The sequence below is a fragment of the Neoarius graeffei genome, chromosome 25 (genome assembly GCF_027579695.1).
Source record: "Neoarius graeffei isolate fNeoGra1 chromosome 25, fNeoGra1.pri, whole genome shotgun sequence".
NCBI classification, from domain to species: domain Eukaryota; kingdom Metazoa; phylum Chordata; class Actinopteri; order Siluriformes; family Ariidae; genus Neoarius; species Neoarius graeffei.
This window is the reverse complement of record NC_083593.1, coordinates 46,891,295-46,906,786: the sequence shown is the minus strand read 5'-3', so window position 1 is coordinate 46,906,786 and position 15,492 is coordinate 46,891,295. Positions and strand designations below refer to the sequence as shown.

The 15,492-nt window shown below is 41.3% G+C and overlaps 1 protein-coding gene across 2 annotated transcripts in view; it reads left to right on the top strand.

Annotated features, from left to right (window-relative positions):
• The window catches only part of kcnip3b (Kv channel interacting protein 3b, calsenilin), a 32,060-nt gene extending 22,032 nt beyond the window's left edge, over positions 1-10,028 (top strand). For both annotated transcript variants that reach the window (XM_060909287.1, XM_060909288.1), the window contains exons 3-9: positions 4,287-4,411; positions 4,632-4,701; positions 6,682-6,752; positions 7,060-7,167; positions 7,538-7,642; positions 9,784-9,846; positions 9,981-10,028. In XM_060909287.1, coding sequence (XP_060765270.1) covers positions 4,287-4,411; positions 4,632-4,701; positions 6,682-6,752; positions 7,060-7,167; positions 7,538-7,642; positions 9,784-9,846; positions 9,981-10,028 — 590 coding nt within the window. The remainder of the gene's footprint in view (positions 1-4,286; positions 4,412-4,631; positions 4,702-6,681; positions 6,753-7,059; positions 7,168-7,537; positions 7,643-9,783; positions 9,847-9,980) is intronic.
• Positions 10,029-15,492: the final 5,464 nt, after the last annotated feature.

Sequence of the window (15,492 nt, the reverse complement as noted above, 5' to 3'; positions counted from 1 at the left end):
TCACAAACTTTCAAGCACCACTGTACATCAAGCATTGCTATCGGTGAAAGTTTGTCATAGTTTACATTATTGTTCAAAACTGATTCAATAAAGATTTCTTTTGCGGAAAATAACAAAAGGTTTATCTCAGGGATGCAAAATGTACCCCAAATTCTAGAATGACCTGTACACTGCAAGCCCGCTATAACGCACTCTTTTACCATGAACTTTCGCATATAACAAATTAAGTTTGTGTTCTCCGTCTTTAGTGACAATAAGTCTGAGTCTTAAAAAAAATAACCCATCACTGAGCCATGTGTTCCTCTTCCCCGAAGACAAACAATAAGTAATCCAGTCTGCAGTCAAGTTAACAATAGCTACATGTTAACACCATAAAACAAAGGCTTAACTAGTCTTGCTTAGGTGTCGATCATTGACAATTATTGAGAACGGCAATCACTGACTTTTTAAAAAATCCCTTAAAAGGACTTTATGAGCTAAAAGCAGTTTTACTCAAGTCTTTACTCCGTAAGCATTGTTGCCATTGACTACTCGTAAACATAGGATACTCTCTGTCAAAGACAAACTTTATATCCTGGACCATCTAAAGCATCATGAGAAAGCAACAAATTTGTCTAAAGAACATGGTATCCCAAAAAATTACATTTCAAACTCTGAGACTTCGTCCATAACTGCAATCAACATGATGGGCTGAAAAGAAAGAAGATGTGGCAAGCAAACAATGGTGAGTGTGATTCATTTCCTTTACTTCAGAGTGACTTATTAGCTCATCCAGCTGACATCTTATGCCATCATGTATTGTCCGTCATCCAGCTGTCGTCCATTGTCCATCCGGCGTTGTCTACAATTCACGAAAATCGCTTCTTCTCTCTCAATTCTTCACCAATTTTTTTTTTTTGGCAGGAAGGTAGGTCTGCCTGGGGTGCATATAGCTTCTACCCAAATTTGCGTAATTGCAATTAATAATAAAGATATGGAGTAATTAATCAATCAATCCCTAACGAGCAGTTTCCACACAAATCATTTCTTCTCTCTCAATTCTTCCTTAATTTTGATTCTTTCTGGCATGAAGGTAGGGGTACCAAGGGTGCATATAACTTCTACCCAGATTTGCTTCATTACAATTATTAATAATGAAGTTATGGACTAATTAAGCCTTAATGAGCAGTTCAACAAAAATCGCTTCTTCTCAGTCAATTCCTCACCGTTTTGGATTCTTTCTGGCAAATAGGTCGGTAATCCTAGGGTGGATATACACTACCGTTCAAAAGTTTGGGGTCACCCAGACAATTTTGTGTTTTCCATGAAAAGTCACACTTTTATTTACCACCATAAGTTGTAAAATGAATAGAAAATATAGTCAAGACATTTTTCTGGCCATTTTGAGCATTTAATCGACCCCACAAATGTGATGCTCCAGAAACTCAATCTGCTCAAAGGAAGGTCAATTTTATAGCTTCTCTAAAGAGCTCAACTGTTTTCAGCTGTGCTAACATGATTGTACAAGGGTTTTCTAATCATCCATTAGCCTTCTGAGGCAATGAGCAAACACATTGTACCATTAGAACACTGGAGTGAGAGTTGCTGGAAATGGGCCTCTATACACCTATGGAGATATTGCACCAAAAACCAGACATTTGCAGCTAGAATAGTCATTTACCACATTAGCAATGTATAGAGTGTATTTCTGATTAGTTTAAAGTGATCTTCATTGAAAAGAACAGTGCTTTTCTTTCAAAAATAAAGACATTTCAAAGTGACCCCAAACTTTTGAACGGTAGTGTAGCTTCTATATATACCTTGTATATAGTGTATATAGCTTGCAACATTTATTGTGCCCATAAGGTGGCCCAGAGGCGTGTTTAGCCTATTTTTGGGGGTGCTCAAGCACCCCCAAAAACGAGCTCAGCACCCCCTAGCTCAGCACCCTCAAAAACACTGCTTTTGGACGTAATTTTCAGAAATAAGTGCCCTTGCGCACTGCGCAATGAATGTGTGCGCGGGCGTGTGTGTGTTCTTGAATTCACCTGTTACGTGATAGTTCTATGACCAGTAAAATACCTCTCCTCCTTGCGTCCCCTCTGATTGGGTTGCCTGTCCGCGCGAGCGCTTGCTACGACATGGTGGTTTTTTTAACTGGATTCCATGCCGATGAGGAACTCGAAGTAGCACCTGAGTATTACTGGCATAGCAAGATGTGAAGGTACGGACTGGAGTTACAATTGTTAAACACAACACAATAATATGCATAATGCAATATTGATGTTCCCTGGTCTATGAACAGAATGATAAAAATGACATTTATCATCCATATCGAGATACTTTTGTGCAGAGCTGTACAAGTGCTACGGTGCTAGACCACCGTGTGTTAGTCAATTTTATTGAATGTAACATAGCGTTTACGTTTGCTTATCATCCTTATCATGCTTATCAACAAAAAATATAAACTAATGTAAACTAATGTAAAATCATAATAATACACACTATTATTACACAATACACAATAACACATTGTAAATGTGTAGATATCATAGTTTATTGGGTCAGCTTCTGTTAAAACATTGCATACCTGTAAGTCTAGTCTTGTCTAGTCTAGTCTTCTTGTCTAGTTAAGTCTAGTCTAAATGCGGAATAAACGTGGAAACACTGTCGTTCAAGCCAGGTGCCTCTGTCAGCTCTGGGGGCTAAGCACCCCCAAAGATCAGATGCTAGAATCGCCCCTGAGGTGGCCCACTTTAGATCGTTCTTTCTGGACTAGACAGGGCCGGAGTGAGCTATGCCGTCACTGACGGTCTCATTTCCTTTACTTCATAAATATGTAAGTGAATTAACCATGAATATAAATTAAACACAGTCGGTCTTGTTTTACGCAAGAGTCAATGTTTTGCGTGACAAGTGGGTCCATTTCAGTATAACAAACTATTTGGACGTCCCCTAAAGAGTTTGTTATAGCGGGGTTGCAGTGTAGTTCTGGATGTGAGTTCTATGAAAGTTTATGATTTGTCTGACAGTCTGGAGAAACCTGTCAAATGTCCCTGTGATAAAATAATACAGATAAATAATAAAAAAAATTTGTTTTGGCCAAATTGGGGTTTTTTGCTGATACATAGGTTGAGACCTTAACTTTATGGAATCACAAATATATTTCAACAAAACGTTGTCTTAAATGTCTTAAACCTTGCTATGCCAGTGTGATTTCTTGACACAGTGAATGCCAGGCTTTGATTACATTGTTGGATAGCTACCTGTTTGTATCAGATACCAGATGTTAAAATGTCCATGATGAACCTGGGCCACATTCGGATTCTTCAAATCTTTAAATGCAATTTACAGGATATTACAGGAAATCTTTCTTCTTCTTCTTCCGGTTGCTCCAGTTTGGGGTCGCCACAGCAGATCTGTTCCGCGTATTTGATTTGGAATAGGTTTTACACCGGATGTCCTTCCTGACGCAACCCTGCCTAATCTATCCAGGCTTGGGAAATCGAGTTGTACATGAGCTGATAGCCGACGAGGCACGTAGCAGCGAGTCGGCTATAAGCCATGTACGACGAGATTGAGTGGAATAACTGTTTTATTCTATCCACATTCACTGGATTTTGAGAAACAGAGCATTTTTATTTTTTGCAAATTCGATAAATAAAAACTTTATACAAAACGTCCAACAAAATAATTTTCGATTAGAATGTAAACAAAACGGTGAAATGACAGGAGCAATTTGTGAAAAATGCGATAATTCTTGAAAAATGAAAAAAAGACATGTTCTTACCATCAAATACTTTCATTCCATATTTTGTTGCTTTTTTTGTATTTTTGGGGGTTTTGTTTTTCGATTAGAGTTTTTATTTCATCCTCGGTTGGTTCAGCAACACTCGCCGCCATTTTGTTTTTCTCAACTCACAGTCTATGAGCTGATATCCTAGTAGTAGAGTAGCCAATCAGAGCATGCGATTGCTCATATCCAGTGAATGTAGTTAGAATAATTTGGGATCTGGGCTTGGGATATTACAGGAACTCTTTATTTGTAGCATTTACATAATTTAGCATCATTAACATGTTTCTTTTCTTTTTTTTGTTTCCTTTTTGTCTTCTCTCCTCATTCAATCCACTCCTCTGTTCCTGTTCTGTTTCTCTTCAAAAGATGGTGAGTGTGTATTTGCGTCTTATCCAAAATTCTCTATTTAAAGTTATTGCTATATTAGGCACTTCGATGTCTTCTTATTCTATTATGCTATTCTTCATCATCCTTTTGTCCAGCTTCTTTCCTTTATATCTCTGCTTATTAGACAGTGCAGATGCTGAGTTGGAACTGGCTATGGTGAGACACCAACCTGAAGGTCTGGACAAACTTCAAGCTCAAACAAAATTCACCAGGAAGGAGCTTCAGTCGCTCTACAGAGGCTTCAAGAACGTGAGAATGGATTTTGTTTTTAATCTCAAGGACGATGAATTGAAAAATTCTCATGAAAAATGGAATAGAAATAGAAGAAAGAGATGGAAATAAAAGAGGAATTAGCATCAGATCTTTTTATTTTAGGTTCAAAATAAACTAAACTACGTCTCATAGAATTAATTTTATAATTGTTGCTAATGTTACTCTGTCTCTCTCTCTCTCTCTCCCTTGGTGTTAGGAGTGTCCCAGTGGATTAGTTGATGAGGAAACCTTTAAGATTATTTATTCCCAATTCTTCCCTCAAGGAGGTATGCCAGGAGTTCATTATTACCGACTTATTGATAATTTGTACATTCATGGCATCTCACACTCTCTTTTCTCATGTGTGTTTGTGTATATACAGAGTATTTAAGGGGTTTGTTTAGTGTTATCCTAACATCTCAGCTAGAAATAATATTATCATCTCATCTCATCTCATTATCTCTAGCCGCTTTATCCTTCTACAGGGTCGCAGGCAAGCTGGAGCCTATCCCAGCTGACTACGGGCGAAAGGCGGGGTACACCCTGGACAAGTCGCCAGGTCATCACAGGGCTGACACATAGACACAGACAACCATTCACACTCACATTCACACCTACGGTCAATTTAGAGTCACCAGTTAACCTAACCTGCATGTCTTTGGACTGTGGGGGAAACCGGAGCACCCGGAGGAAACCCACGCGGACACGGGGAGAACATGCGAACTCCGCACAGAAAGGCCCTCGCCGGCCACGGGGCTCGAACCCGGACCTTCTTGCTGTGAGGCGACAGCGCTAACCACTACACCACCGTGCCGCCCCGATAATATTATCAGAATATTAAAAAATGAACAGTATTTGAAAAAAAAAAAACAAGCTCAACTGTGAGCTACTGCTCACTTACGTATTCCCCCGCTCTCGCTTACATCAGAATGCAAGCAATCGAAGGAATAGGACACTTATTATGAATGTTGACTTCAACAAATAACTAACCCTGAAATATGTATGTAAAGAGCAGTGTTCATCCCAGGGATTTCAAATAGCATCCTGGTAAACTGCCATTTTAAAATAACATTTTGCTTCTTGAAATAGCGTCAAAAATCCACCCTATATGTTTCGCAAATACATTCAGTCGGTAAACAGGAAGTCGATGTGGGACAGACCTGAAAACGGTATATACGGTATAGAACTCCAAGCTGAAGCTCGGTACCAAATATCAAGCAGTTGTGATTTGTAGTTGCTGAGAAAAATGTGACGAAAATTTTGTAAATCCACGCTGTGTGTTTCGTAAATACATTCAGTCGGTAAACAGGAAGTCGATGTGGGACGGACCTGAAAACAGTACACACGGTATAGAACCCCAAGCTGATGCTTGCTACCAAATATCAAGCAGTTGTGATTTGTAGTTGCTGAGAAAAATGTTACAAAAATTTTGTGAATCCACGCTATATGTTTCGTAAATACAAGAATAAGAAGAAAAACAAGCGGCACGGTGGTGTAGTGGTTAGCGCTGTTGCCTCACAGCAAGAAGGTCCGGGTTCGAGCCCCGTGGCCGGCGAGGGCCTTTCTGTGCGGAGTTTGCATGTTCTCCCCGTGTCCGCGTGGGTTTCCTCCGGGTGCTCCGGTTTCCCCCACAGTCCAAAGACATGCAGGTTAGGTTAACTGGTGACTCTAAATTGAGCGTAGGTGTGAATGTGAGTGTGAATGGTTGTCTGTGTCTATGTGTCAGCCCTGTGATGACCTGGCGACTTGTCCAGGGTGTACCCCGCCTTTCGCCCGTAGTCAGCTGGGATAGGCTCCAGCTTGCCTGCGACCCTGTAGAACAGGATAAAGTGGCTACAGAGAATGAGATGAGATGAGAAGAAGAAAAACATAACTGACAATTTGACAAGTAAATTGCTTTGAGTGCAGTATGATTCTTTTTATGATATTGTATTAGTTATTAAAACAGCTAGTTCATATGCTAGATGCTAGTATGCTAGCATGCGTGACAGTACATTGTTTAAAGGATATAAGCCATATCAATTGTAAAGGCAATTCCTTCTAACCTAATGTGTTCATAAATTGGCTGTATATGGTGATTAATACCATGATAGTTAGATTTATGTAAAATGTTGTCATTATTAAAATGTGACGCTGTCGTGGTGTTACATACATGTTATGCCAGCAAAAGTATGATATAAATCAAAATAAATACTGTACCTAAAGACTGAAACTGGGTGCTTTTTTAAAATAATTGTTTTCCTTTTTTCTTTCTTTTTTTTTTTAAGATGCAACTACATATGCACATTTTCTGTTCAATGCCTTCGATATGGACCGAAATGGTTCAATACAGTTTGAGGTAAGAAACTCTGTCTCGCTATCGGTTGGTCTTTTATTTCATTTTTATTTTCTGTATCCATCTGCTCTCTCTCTCTCTCTCTCTCTCTCTCTCTCTCTCTCACATCTAGTTATTCTCTCTATATCTCCTTGTTCAGTTCTATGTATTTTGTTCAATGTGACCTTGGGTGTCTTGAAAGGCACTTTTAAATAAAATGTATTATTATTATTATTATTATTATTATTATTATTAATGGTGAATGCATGCCTTATAGAATTCTGTGTGTGTGTGTGTGTGTGTGTGTGTGTGTGTGTGTGTGTGTTGTCAGGACTTTGTGATTGGACTGTCCATATTGCTGCGAGGTTCAGTAACAGAGAAACTCCAGTGGGCGTTTAACTTGTACGACATCAATAAAGATGGATACATCACCAAAAAGGTGCAGGACATAACCATTAGAACTTACGAACATACTGTACACTGTCAGAAATAGGGGTGCAATAGGAGTCCATTTCTGTCCCCCAGGGTACAGTCTACACTAATGTACCCCCTAGGGCTCATTATTGGACCTCAAGGTAACTGTGTACCTTTTTTAGGACCAAAAAGGTCCATATATGTTCCCAAGCAGTATATCAAGGGGACAAATAAGTACCTTTGAGGGTCCTGTGCCAGTGACAAGCTGTCGTAACTCTAACGGTACAAGAATGTACTTAATTTTCTAGGAGTGTATAACTGTTTCAATAACAGGTGACTGAACATCAGATTTACATTTACACATTAGCCATATTCTTCACTTTTTTGACCTGCAGGAAATGTTGTCCATCGTAAAGTCCATCTACGACATGATGGGCCGATACACATATCCCAGTGTGAAAGCAGATACACCGTTTGAACATGTGGAGAAATTTTTCCAGGTACCTTCATTCATTCATTCATTTACTAATTTAGCCAACATTTCCAGTCATGGAAAAACTTAAGACATAATAGATTAATTAAATATTCTAGAAATGTTCCTGAGTTTGGGTGGCACAGTGGTGTAGTGGTTAGCGCTGTCACCTCACAGCAAGAAGGTCCTGGGTTCAAGCCCAGTGGCCAACGAGGGCCTTTCTGTATGGAGTTTGCATGTTCTCCCCGTGTCTGTGTGGGTTTTCTCCGGGTGCTCCGGTTTCCCCTACAGTCCAAAGACATGCAGGTTAGGTTAATTGGTGGCTCTAAATTGACTGAGTGTGAATGGTTCTTTGTCTCTATGTGTCAGCCCTGCGATGATCTGGTGACTTGTCCAGGGTGTACCCTGCCTCTCACCCATAGTCATCTCCAGCTTGCCTGCGACCCTGTACAGGATAAGCGGCTACAGATAATGGATGGATAGAGTTTCCTGAGTTTCTCAAGACATGTCAAGTTAGACGATTAAGCCCCTCTCGAAAAGTCTGTCCACTCAGTGGCCATCCTGGCAATGCTCCTTGTGCAAGACAAGTACTGCTTAACGGATAGACATAAAAAAGAGAAAACATTTCTTACATCTGCTGAAGAATCTGATGGGCCAGGATTTTTTTTCTTGCAAATATCTTTACCAACAAGTCGAGTGGTTTGTTTTATTAAGGGACAGGATTTATGCAGGCGGCACAGTGGTGTAGTGGTTAGCGCTGTCACCTCACAGCAAGAAGGTCCGGGTTCGAGCCCCGTGGCCGGCGAGGGCCTTTCTGTGCGGAGTTTGCATGTTCTCCCCATGTCTGCGTGGGTTTCCTCTGGGTGCTCCGGTTTCCCCCACAGTCCAAAGACATGCAGGTTAGGTTAACTGGTGACTCTAAATTGACCGTAGGTGTGAATGTGAGTGTGAATGGTTGTCTGTGTCTATGTGTCAGCCCTGTGATGACCTGGCGACTTGTCCAGGGTGTACCCCGCCTTTCACCCGTAGTCAGCTGGGATAGGCTCCAGCTTGCCTGCGACCCTGTAGAAGGATAATGCGGCTAGAGATAATGAGATGAGATGAGATGAGATGAGATGAGATGAGACCTGATACAAAAATACACAGCTGGAAAGTGTCCTATGGGCTGAAGTGTCAAATTTTTTATAATAGTATGATGCAATCCTTGACACTGTTTACACCTGGTTATTTCATATGTCTTGTATCTGAATTGGAAGTTACACCGATCAGCCATTCCATTAAAACCATTGACAGGTGAAGTGAATAATACTGATGATCTCATTACAGTGACACCTGTCAAGGGGTGGGATATATTAGGCAGCAAGAAAGAGAACAGTCAGTTCTTGGAGTTGATGTGTTGGAAGCGGGAAAAATGGGCAAGCGTAAGGATCTGAGTGACTTTGACAAGAGCCAAATTGTGATGGTGAGGTGACTGGGTCTGAGCATCTCCAAAATGGCACATCTTGTGGGGTGTTCCTGGTACGCAGTGGTTAGTACCGAACAAAAGTGGTCCAAGGAAGGACAACTGGTGAACCCGTGATAGGGTCATGGGTATCGAAGGCTCACTGAGTCGCATGGGGCACGAAGGCTATTCCATATGGTCCAATCCCACAGAACAGCTACTGTAGCACAAACTGCTGAAAAGGTTCATGCTGACACCTTTCTGTTTTAGCCAACATTAACTTCTTCAGCAGATCCTTACGCTTGCCCATTTTTCCTGCTTCCAACACATCACCGTCATGAACTGACTGTTCTCTTTCTTGCTGCTTAGTATATCCCACCCTTTGACAGCTGCCATTGTAATGAGATAATCAATGTTACTCACGTCACCTGTCAGTGATTTTAATGTTACGGCTGATCGGTGTCTACGTTTTAGTACTTGCCGCTGGCCTGCAACAACGAGTAAACCTGTATACTTTATAAAGTTGTGTGTTTGTGTCGATTTCAGTTCGTAAGTTCCTGCTAGGTTTTGTATTGTTGCAATGTGAAACATATCAGCAAATGATACTATCTAAGTTGTCATGTCATGGAGAAGTCCAGAAAAATGTCTCACAAATGTCATTTCATAGCTCACTTTCTTTTAATCACACGAGTAAACGATAAACAAACCATCAAAAATATGTTTTGCAGGAAATGGACAGGAACAGAGATGGAGTTGTTACTCTCGATGAGTTCATCGAGACGTGTCAGAAGGTAAAGCTGAGCATCAGTCCACTTAATTTGCTAATCGTATAACAGTATATTATATTTGCTTTAGGATTTCAGATATGTATTTGTTTATGTCTCATTGTTTATTGTCATTCTTTCTGTCTGTGTGTTTTTATTAGGACAAGAACATCATGGCTTCCATGCAGCTGTTTGAGAATGTTATCTAAACCAATGAAGGGCACAGCATGAGAAGTCTGATGTCAGCGAGGAGTGTGACGATATATACTATATCAGTTTAACAGTTATTCCATTGAAAATAAATCTGCTGCTGCGAGAGTCTTAATGGGTGTAAATGAGAGAAAGTGATATTTCCACATTGTTCTGGTAAAATCCTGAAGTCTCAGAGTAATTCATGGCGTTACATTAATGGCATTTAGCAGATGCTCTTATCCAGAGCGACGTACAACATACCCAGAGTAGCCTGGGGAGCAGTTGGGGGGTTAGGTACCTTGCTCAAGGGCACTTCAGCCATTCCTGCTGGTCCAGGGAATTTAACCGGCAACCTTTTGGTCCTAAAGATGCTTCTCTAACCTTTCGGCCATGATCCCCTCGAAGACAACTTTAAACAGCAATTATGCACAAGTTCCTAATAGTTCCTAATCCTAGTATGATTTCAGTAATATTAAATGTGGAAAAAAGAGCTGCGGAGGCAAGAAACTTTTCATCCTGAGTATCTGCTTTGTCCTGGCTAGTGTCACAGAAACAGAACCAAGTAAGCTTATTAGAAAATATTCCAAGCTGGTATAACTCTCTGAGCAAGCAGGATTGATCAGAATTCCTTCAGGAGCTGTGCGGGATTAGTCAGAATCCTTTAAGAGTGAGTGGGATTGGTCAGAAATTCCTTGAGAGAAGAGGGGAATAGTCTGAATTTCTATAGGTGTGGATAGGATTGGATGGAGTTCTTTTGGTAGGACACCACTGAAGATTAATCAGAATTCCTTCAGGAACGGGGGGGATTGATCAGAAATCCTGCAGGAGCAGATGGTAACGGGTAATAAATCAAAGGTCCAGGGCACAACTCTAGTAAATCTGATGTGTATAAATAATGAAACAGTGGAGTGGAATGGACTAAACTGCGCTTTAGGAGCAAGTGTTTGTTTACACATAGGCCACGCCCACAAGAGCAGAGCTGGAGGGATATTAGCGATTACGTGAATGTGGTGTTACACAGGATTTAATGTTGTCTTTTTTTTTGGGGGGGGGGTTGAGAATGGTAAGCTGTGAGTACGTGGCATGATGCACTGAAAACTGCAATAACGTGTCATATGATGATCATACTGTGAATTTATCAGACTGTTCCACACCTGATATTAATCTTTACCTGAGAAAGAAAACCATTTGGATCCACAGAGATGACTATTTGTGAGATGTTTGTATATCTTGTTTGCACTGAGTTGATCTTATTGTACGACATTGAACCAATAAATAAGCATTTGCATGAATGACTCGAATGACTTTGAGCTTGTGAAACTAAACACAATAGCTTTATGTAATTACATACTCTCTCTCTCTCATATATATATATATATATATATATATATATATATATATATATATATATATATATATATATATATATCAGTGCCGGCTGGTAGTCTTTCAAACAGGGGAGGCTGGTCGGTTACGATATTTCCAGATTTTAAAAGAAAACACATCAATTTTGCCCATACTCTTGCCTCTGATCTGGCTGATTGTTGGCAGCATCACAAACTGTGAAATAACAGGTTCTTTTGGCCCATTAGCCTACTGTCCAATATACATGATGGTGGTGTTGGGGTGGGGTATATTTTAACATTTTATATTTTAAAATTGTGGCATGTTGTTTAAAAATTGATCATTATTGAAAGCAGCTCTTTGTCAGGAACCTCAGCAGTAGAGCTGGGTGCCACACATTTAATTCAATGACACTTCCCCTATATTTTACTTATTTTGACTGAGAAATGTTTTATTGACAATTTTGATAACCCTTCACTTTTAATCCAGGTCTGTAGTGTGAAATGTTCTCAGCTGTGTTTTTGTTTAAAAATGTTTTCCAAATTGTAGCTGTGTTTAATTCATATCCAGAAAAATATATATTCCAATATAATATACTCAGCATAAACATTTTAAATAGATTCTATATTTTTGGTCCATCCATGACATATTACTAAAGTAGCCTATTTACTGTTGTTGATGTGGGTCACTTGCTGTTAGCCAATTCACTTTCTCATACCAGGAGAGCTGAAAGGAACGAGTATTATTCCCTACCTTTTTCACCAAGTCAATTTGAGGCGTTGGTCTACCCTGCTCTTTAATTTTAATTTTTTCCTCGAAAGGAAGACTGGCAAATGGCTTCGCCAAAATTAAATCAGCAATGCTTGGCATCCGTGCGCAGCTTTCTTGCTAGCTGACTAGCCCCCTCAAGTTCAAGTTCAGTCACTCAAATAAACGAAATTTCTGGAACTAAGATAGCAAACTTGACAACACTATATTTACACTTTATTTACAATGAAAATATATACAAACTAAAAAAGCTGGTAGAAACCGTATGTAATGAATGAAATCGAAATGTAAGCTGATCTCTTACAATACACCACAGCACTTGCGAATCCGCATGGGACTGAACTGAAATTCACCGCTGCCTGTCTATAGTTGAAAGGAGCTGTCAATCAAAGAAAATATCCGGCCGCTTTCACCAATCACCAGTCTCCTCGCGGAAACTGCCATGTCCCTCCCATGTGAGGCTCGGAGTCCGTAGGCGGGCGTTTTCGCAGTATTTGTCCAATACCCGTCTTGCATTTTGAGATTGAAAAGCACAGAGCTCCCAAATGCCGTTGAAGTCCACTGAGGCTGGGAGTCCGTGGGAGTCCGTGGGCGGGCATTTTCACAGTATTTGTCCAATAATCGTCTTGCATTTTGAGATTGAAAAGCGCATCGCTCCCAATGCCATTGAAGCCCACTGAGGCTGCGCTGCATCGCACTGTCACGAGGGGGAGAAACTCACGCACACATTAAAGTTATAAGGGCATTTTTAGAGGAGGCTGAGCCTCCCTCGTTGTCTTAGAGCAATCGCCCGTGATATATATATATATATATATAATGTTACAGTTACTGCTACAACTTTATACTGCAATACACAATATATCTAATATTATTATTTTGGATGTTATGGCCAGTGTGCCTTTCTGTGTGGAGTTTGCATGTTCTCCCTGTGTCCGTGTGGGTTTCCTCCAGGTGCTCCGGTTTCCCCACAGTCCAAAGACATACAGGTTAGGCTAATTGGTGACTCTAAACTGACCATAGGTGTGAATGTGAGTGTGAATGGTTGTTTGTCTCTGTGTCAGCCCTGCGATGGCCTGGTGACTTGTCCAGGGTGTACCCCGCCTCTCGCCCATAGTCAGCTGGGATAGGCTCCAGCTTGCCTGCGACCCTGCACAGGATAAGCGGTTACGGATAATGGATGGATGGATTCTATTCTACCATAGCATCCTACCGAACCACTTCCACCCTTCATACTCTTCATACAAAAAGATGCAGTTGACGCTTTCTGTTACCTTGGTGACACCTTATGCCCTGGTAGAGGATGTGAGCTAGCCACAAACACAAGAACCAGAGCAGCCTGGGGAAAGTTCAGAGAATTGCTCCCCTTCTTGTCATGCCGGACTTTTAATCTCCGTACTCGTGGCCGCATCTACAGCTGCTGTGTAAGGAGTGCTACGCTGTACGCTAATGAGAGTTGCCCTCTGAGAAGCGTGGATGTGAAGCGCCTGGAGAGGAACGAGAGAGCAATGCTGAGATGGATGTGTAGTATGAAGCCCGATGATGTGGTCAGCTCTAGCTGTCTTCGTCAGAGACTTGGCCTAGTGGAGCTTGATGCCAACCTTCGATATAAGCGCCTACAGTGGTTTGGCCACATCCGTTGTAGCACCTCTTGTATTGGAAGGGTCATGTTCCAGCAGGTGGATGGATCAAGGAGAAAGGGCCGCCCCCGCAAGACCTGGTGTGAGCTGGTTAACTAGGACCTCAAGAAGTGGTGCCTTACACCCAAAGATGCTTTGGACAGGGACTTCTGGAAAAAGGAATTACAGACTTGCCATCCCTCATCCAACACACCGGTGGTATTTATGTGACATTAAACCGGATAGTGAGGGTGAGTGATACTGCTTAGAATCTGTGATCATCTCCCTGTTGTCTTCTGTGAGGGTTTTATTTATTATTATCATTATTTTTTTCTTGTATTTGTGTGTCATATAAGCTACTGGATGCCTTAATTTCCTTCAGGATCAATAAAGTATCTATCTACATCCATGCACACAACATTAAATCATCATCGTCATTGGGTGGAGCTATGAGTTGCATGGATTTCCATAACTTGATCCCTCCATCCATTCCGGTTGTTCATCATCCTAGGCAAGTCTGAAGGCTAGCATCCAATGTCATCACATAGCTGCTGAACATACATTTTGGGAGGTCTTCCAGTGTTTGCTCGGCCATGTGTAGGACATCACTAATGATTTCATTCTTAGCTCTCTAGCAGTGGCCTGCAAAGCGTGTTCTTCTTTCGCGAATGACATCAGAGATGGGTGTTAGGTGCCCATAGAGTTGTTTATTAGTTAGATGTTGCCTCCAGGATATATCCAGTGCAGATCTTAGCATCCTGGTATATCTTCTGTCTAGTTTCTTTTCAGGTTTCGATGTCAGAGTCCATGCGGTACAGCCATAAAGTAGAACAGACGTTACAATTGCTTCAAATAAATTTCTCTTCATATCAGCAGGAAGATTTGACTTCCAGACTATTGACAAATTGTCAATTGCACCCCATGCTTTACCAATGTGTGTAACTACATCACTCTCAGTACTGGAGATTACAACTCCTACCAGGCACGTCCCCTGGTGGCAGATAGGGGAATGACCTCACTGTGGTTAGCTGTGAATATGGAAATAAACAGTCCCAGACCAAATCACGGGTGGCCCTTTGGCAAGGCCTAGCACCCGGTAGTGACCCCTGCCAGGGTTACGGGGAAGCCATGGGTTTGCAGCATGGTAGATTGGGTTGTGCAGCGGATGAACTCATTATGGTCAGAGTCAACAGTGCATTACATAGAGATGCTGAGTGGATGAATTGCTTCAGGTCAACAGTCAGGGTCGACCAGGTCAGTTAGTGAATTACTGTAACTCACTCACTCATGATTATTCAGCTAATGAAAGATTAACATGACCCAACATTAAATAATTTACAAAATAAGTTACACAATGGGCGGCATGGTGGTGTAGTGGTTAGCACTGTCGCCTGACAGCAAGAAGGTCCTGGGTTCAAGCCCAGCGGCCAGCAAGGGCCTTTCTGTGTGGAGTTTGCATGTTCTCTCCATGTCTGCGTGGATTTCCTCCGGATGCTCCGGTTTCCCTCAAAGACATGCAGGTTTGGTTAATTGGTGGCTCTAAATTGACCGTAGGTGTGAACGTGAGTGTGAATGGTTGTTTGTCTATGTGTCAGCCCTGCAATAACCTGGTGTACTCCGCCTCTCACCCATAGTCAGCTGGGATAGGCTCCAGCTTGCCTGCGACCCTGTAGAACAGGATAAGCGGCTACAGAAAATGGATGGAAGTTACACAATGAAGAGATCATTTAAAAGTAATTAACAAAAGCTTATT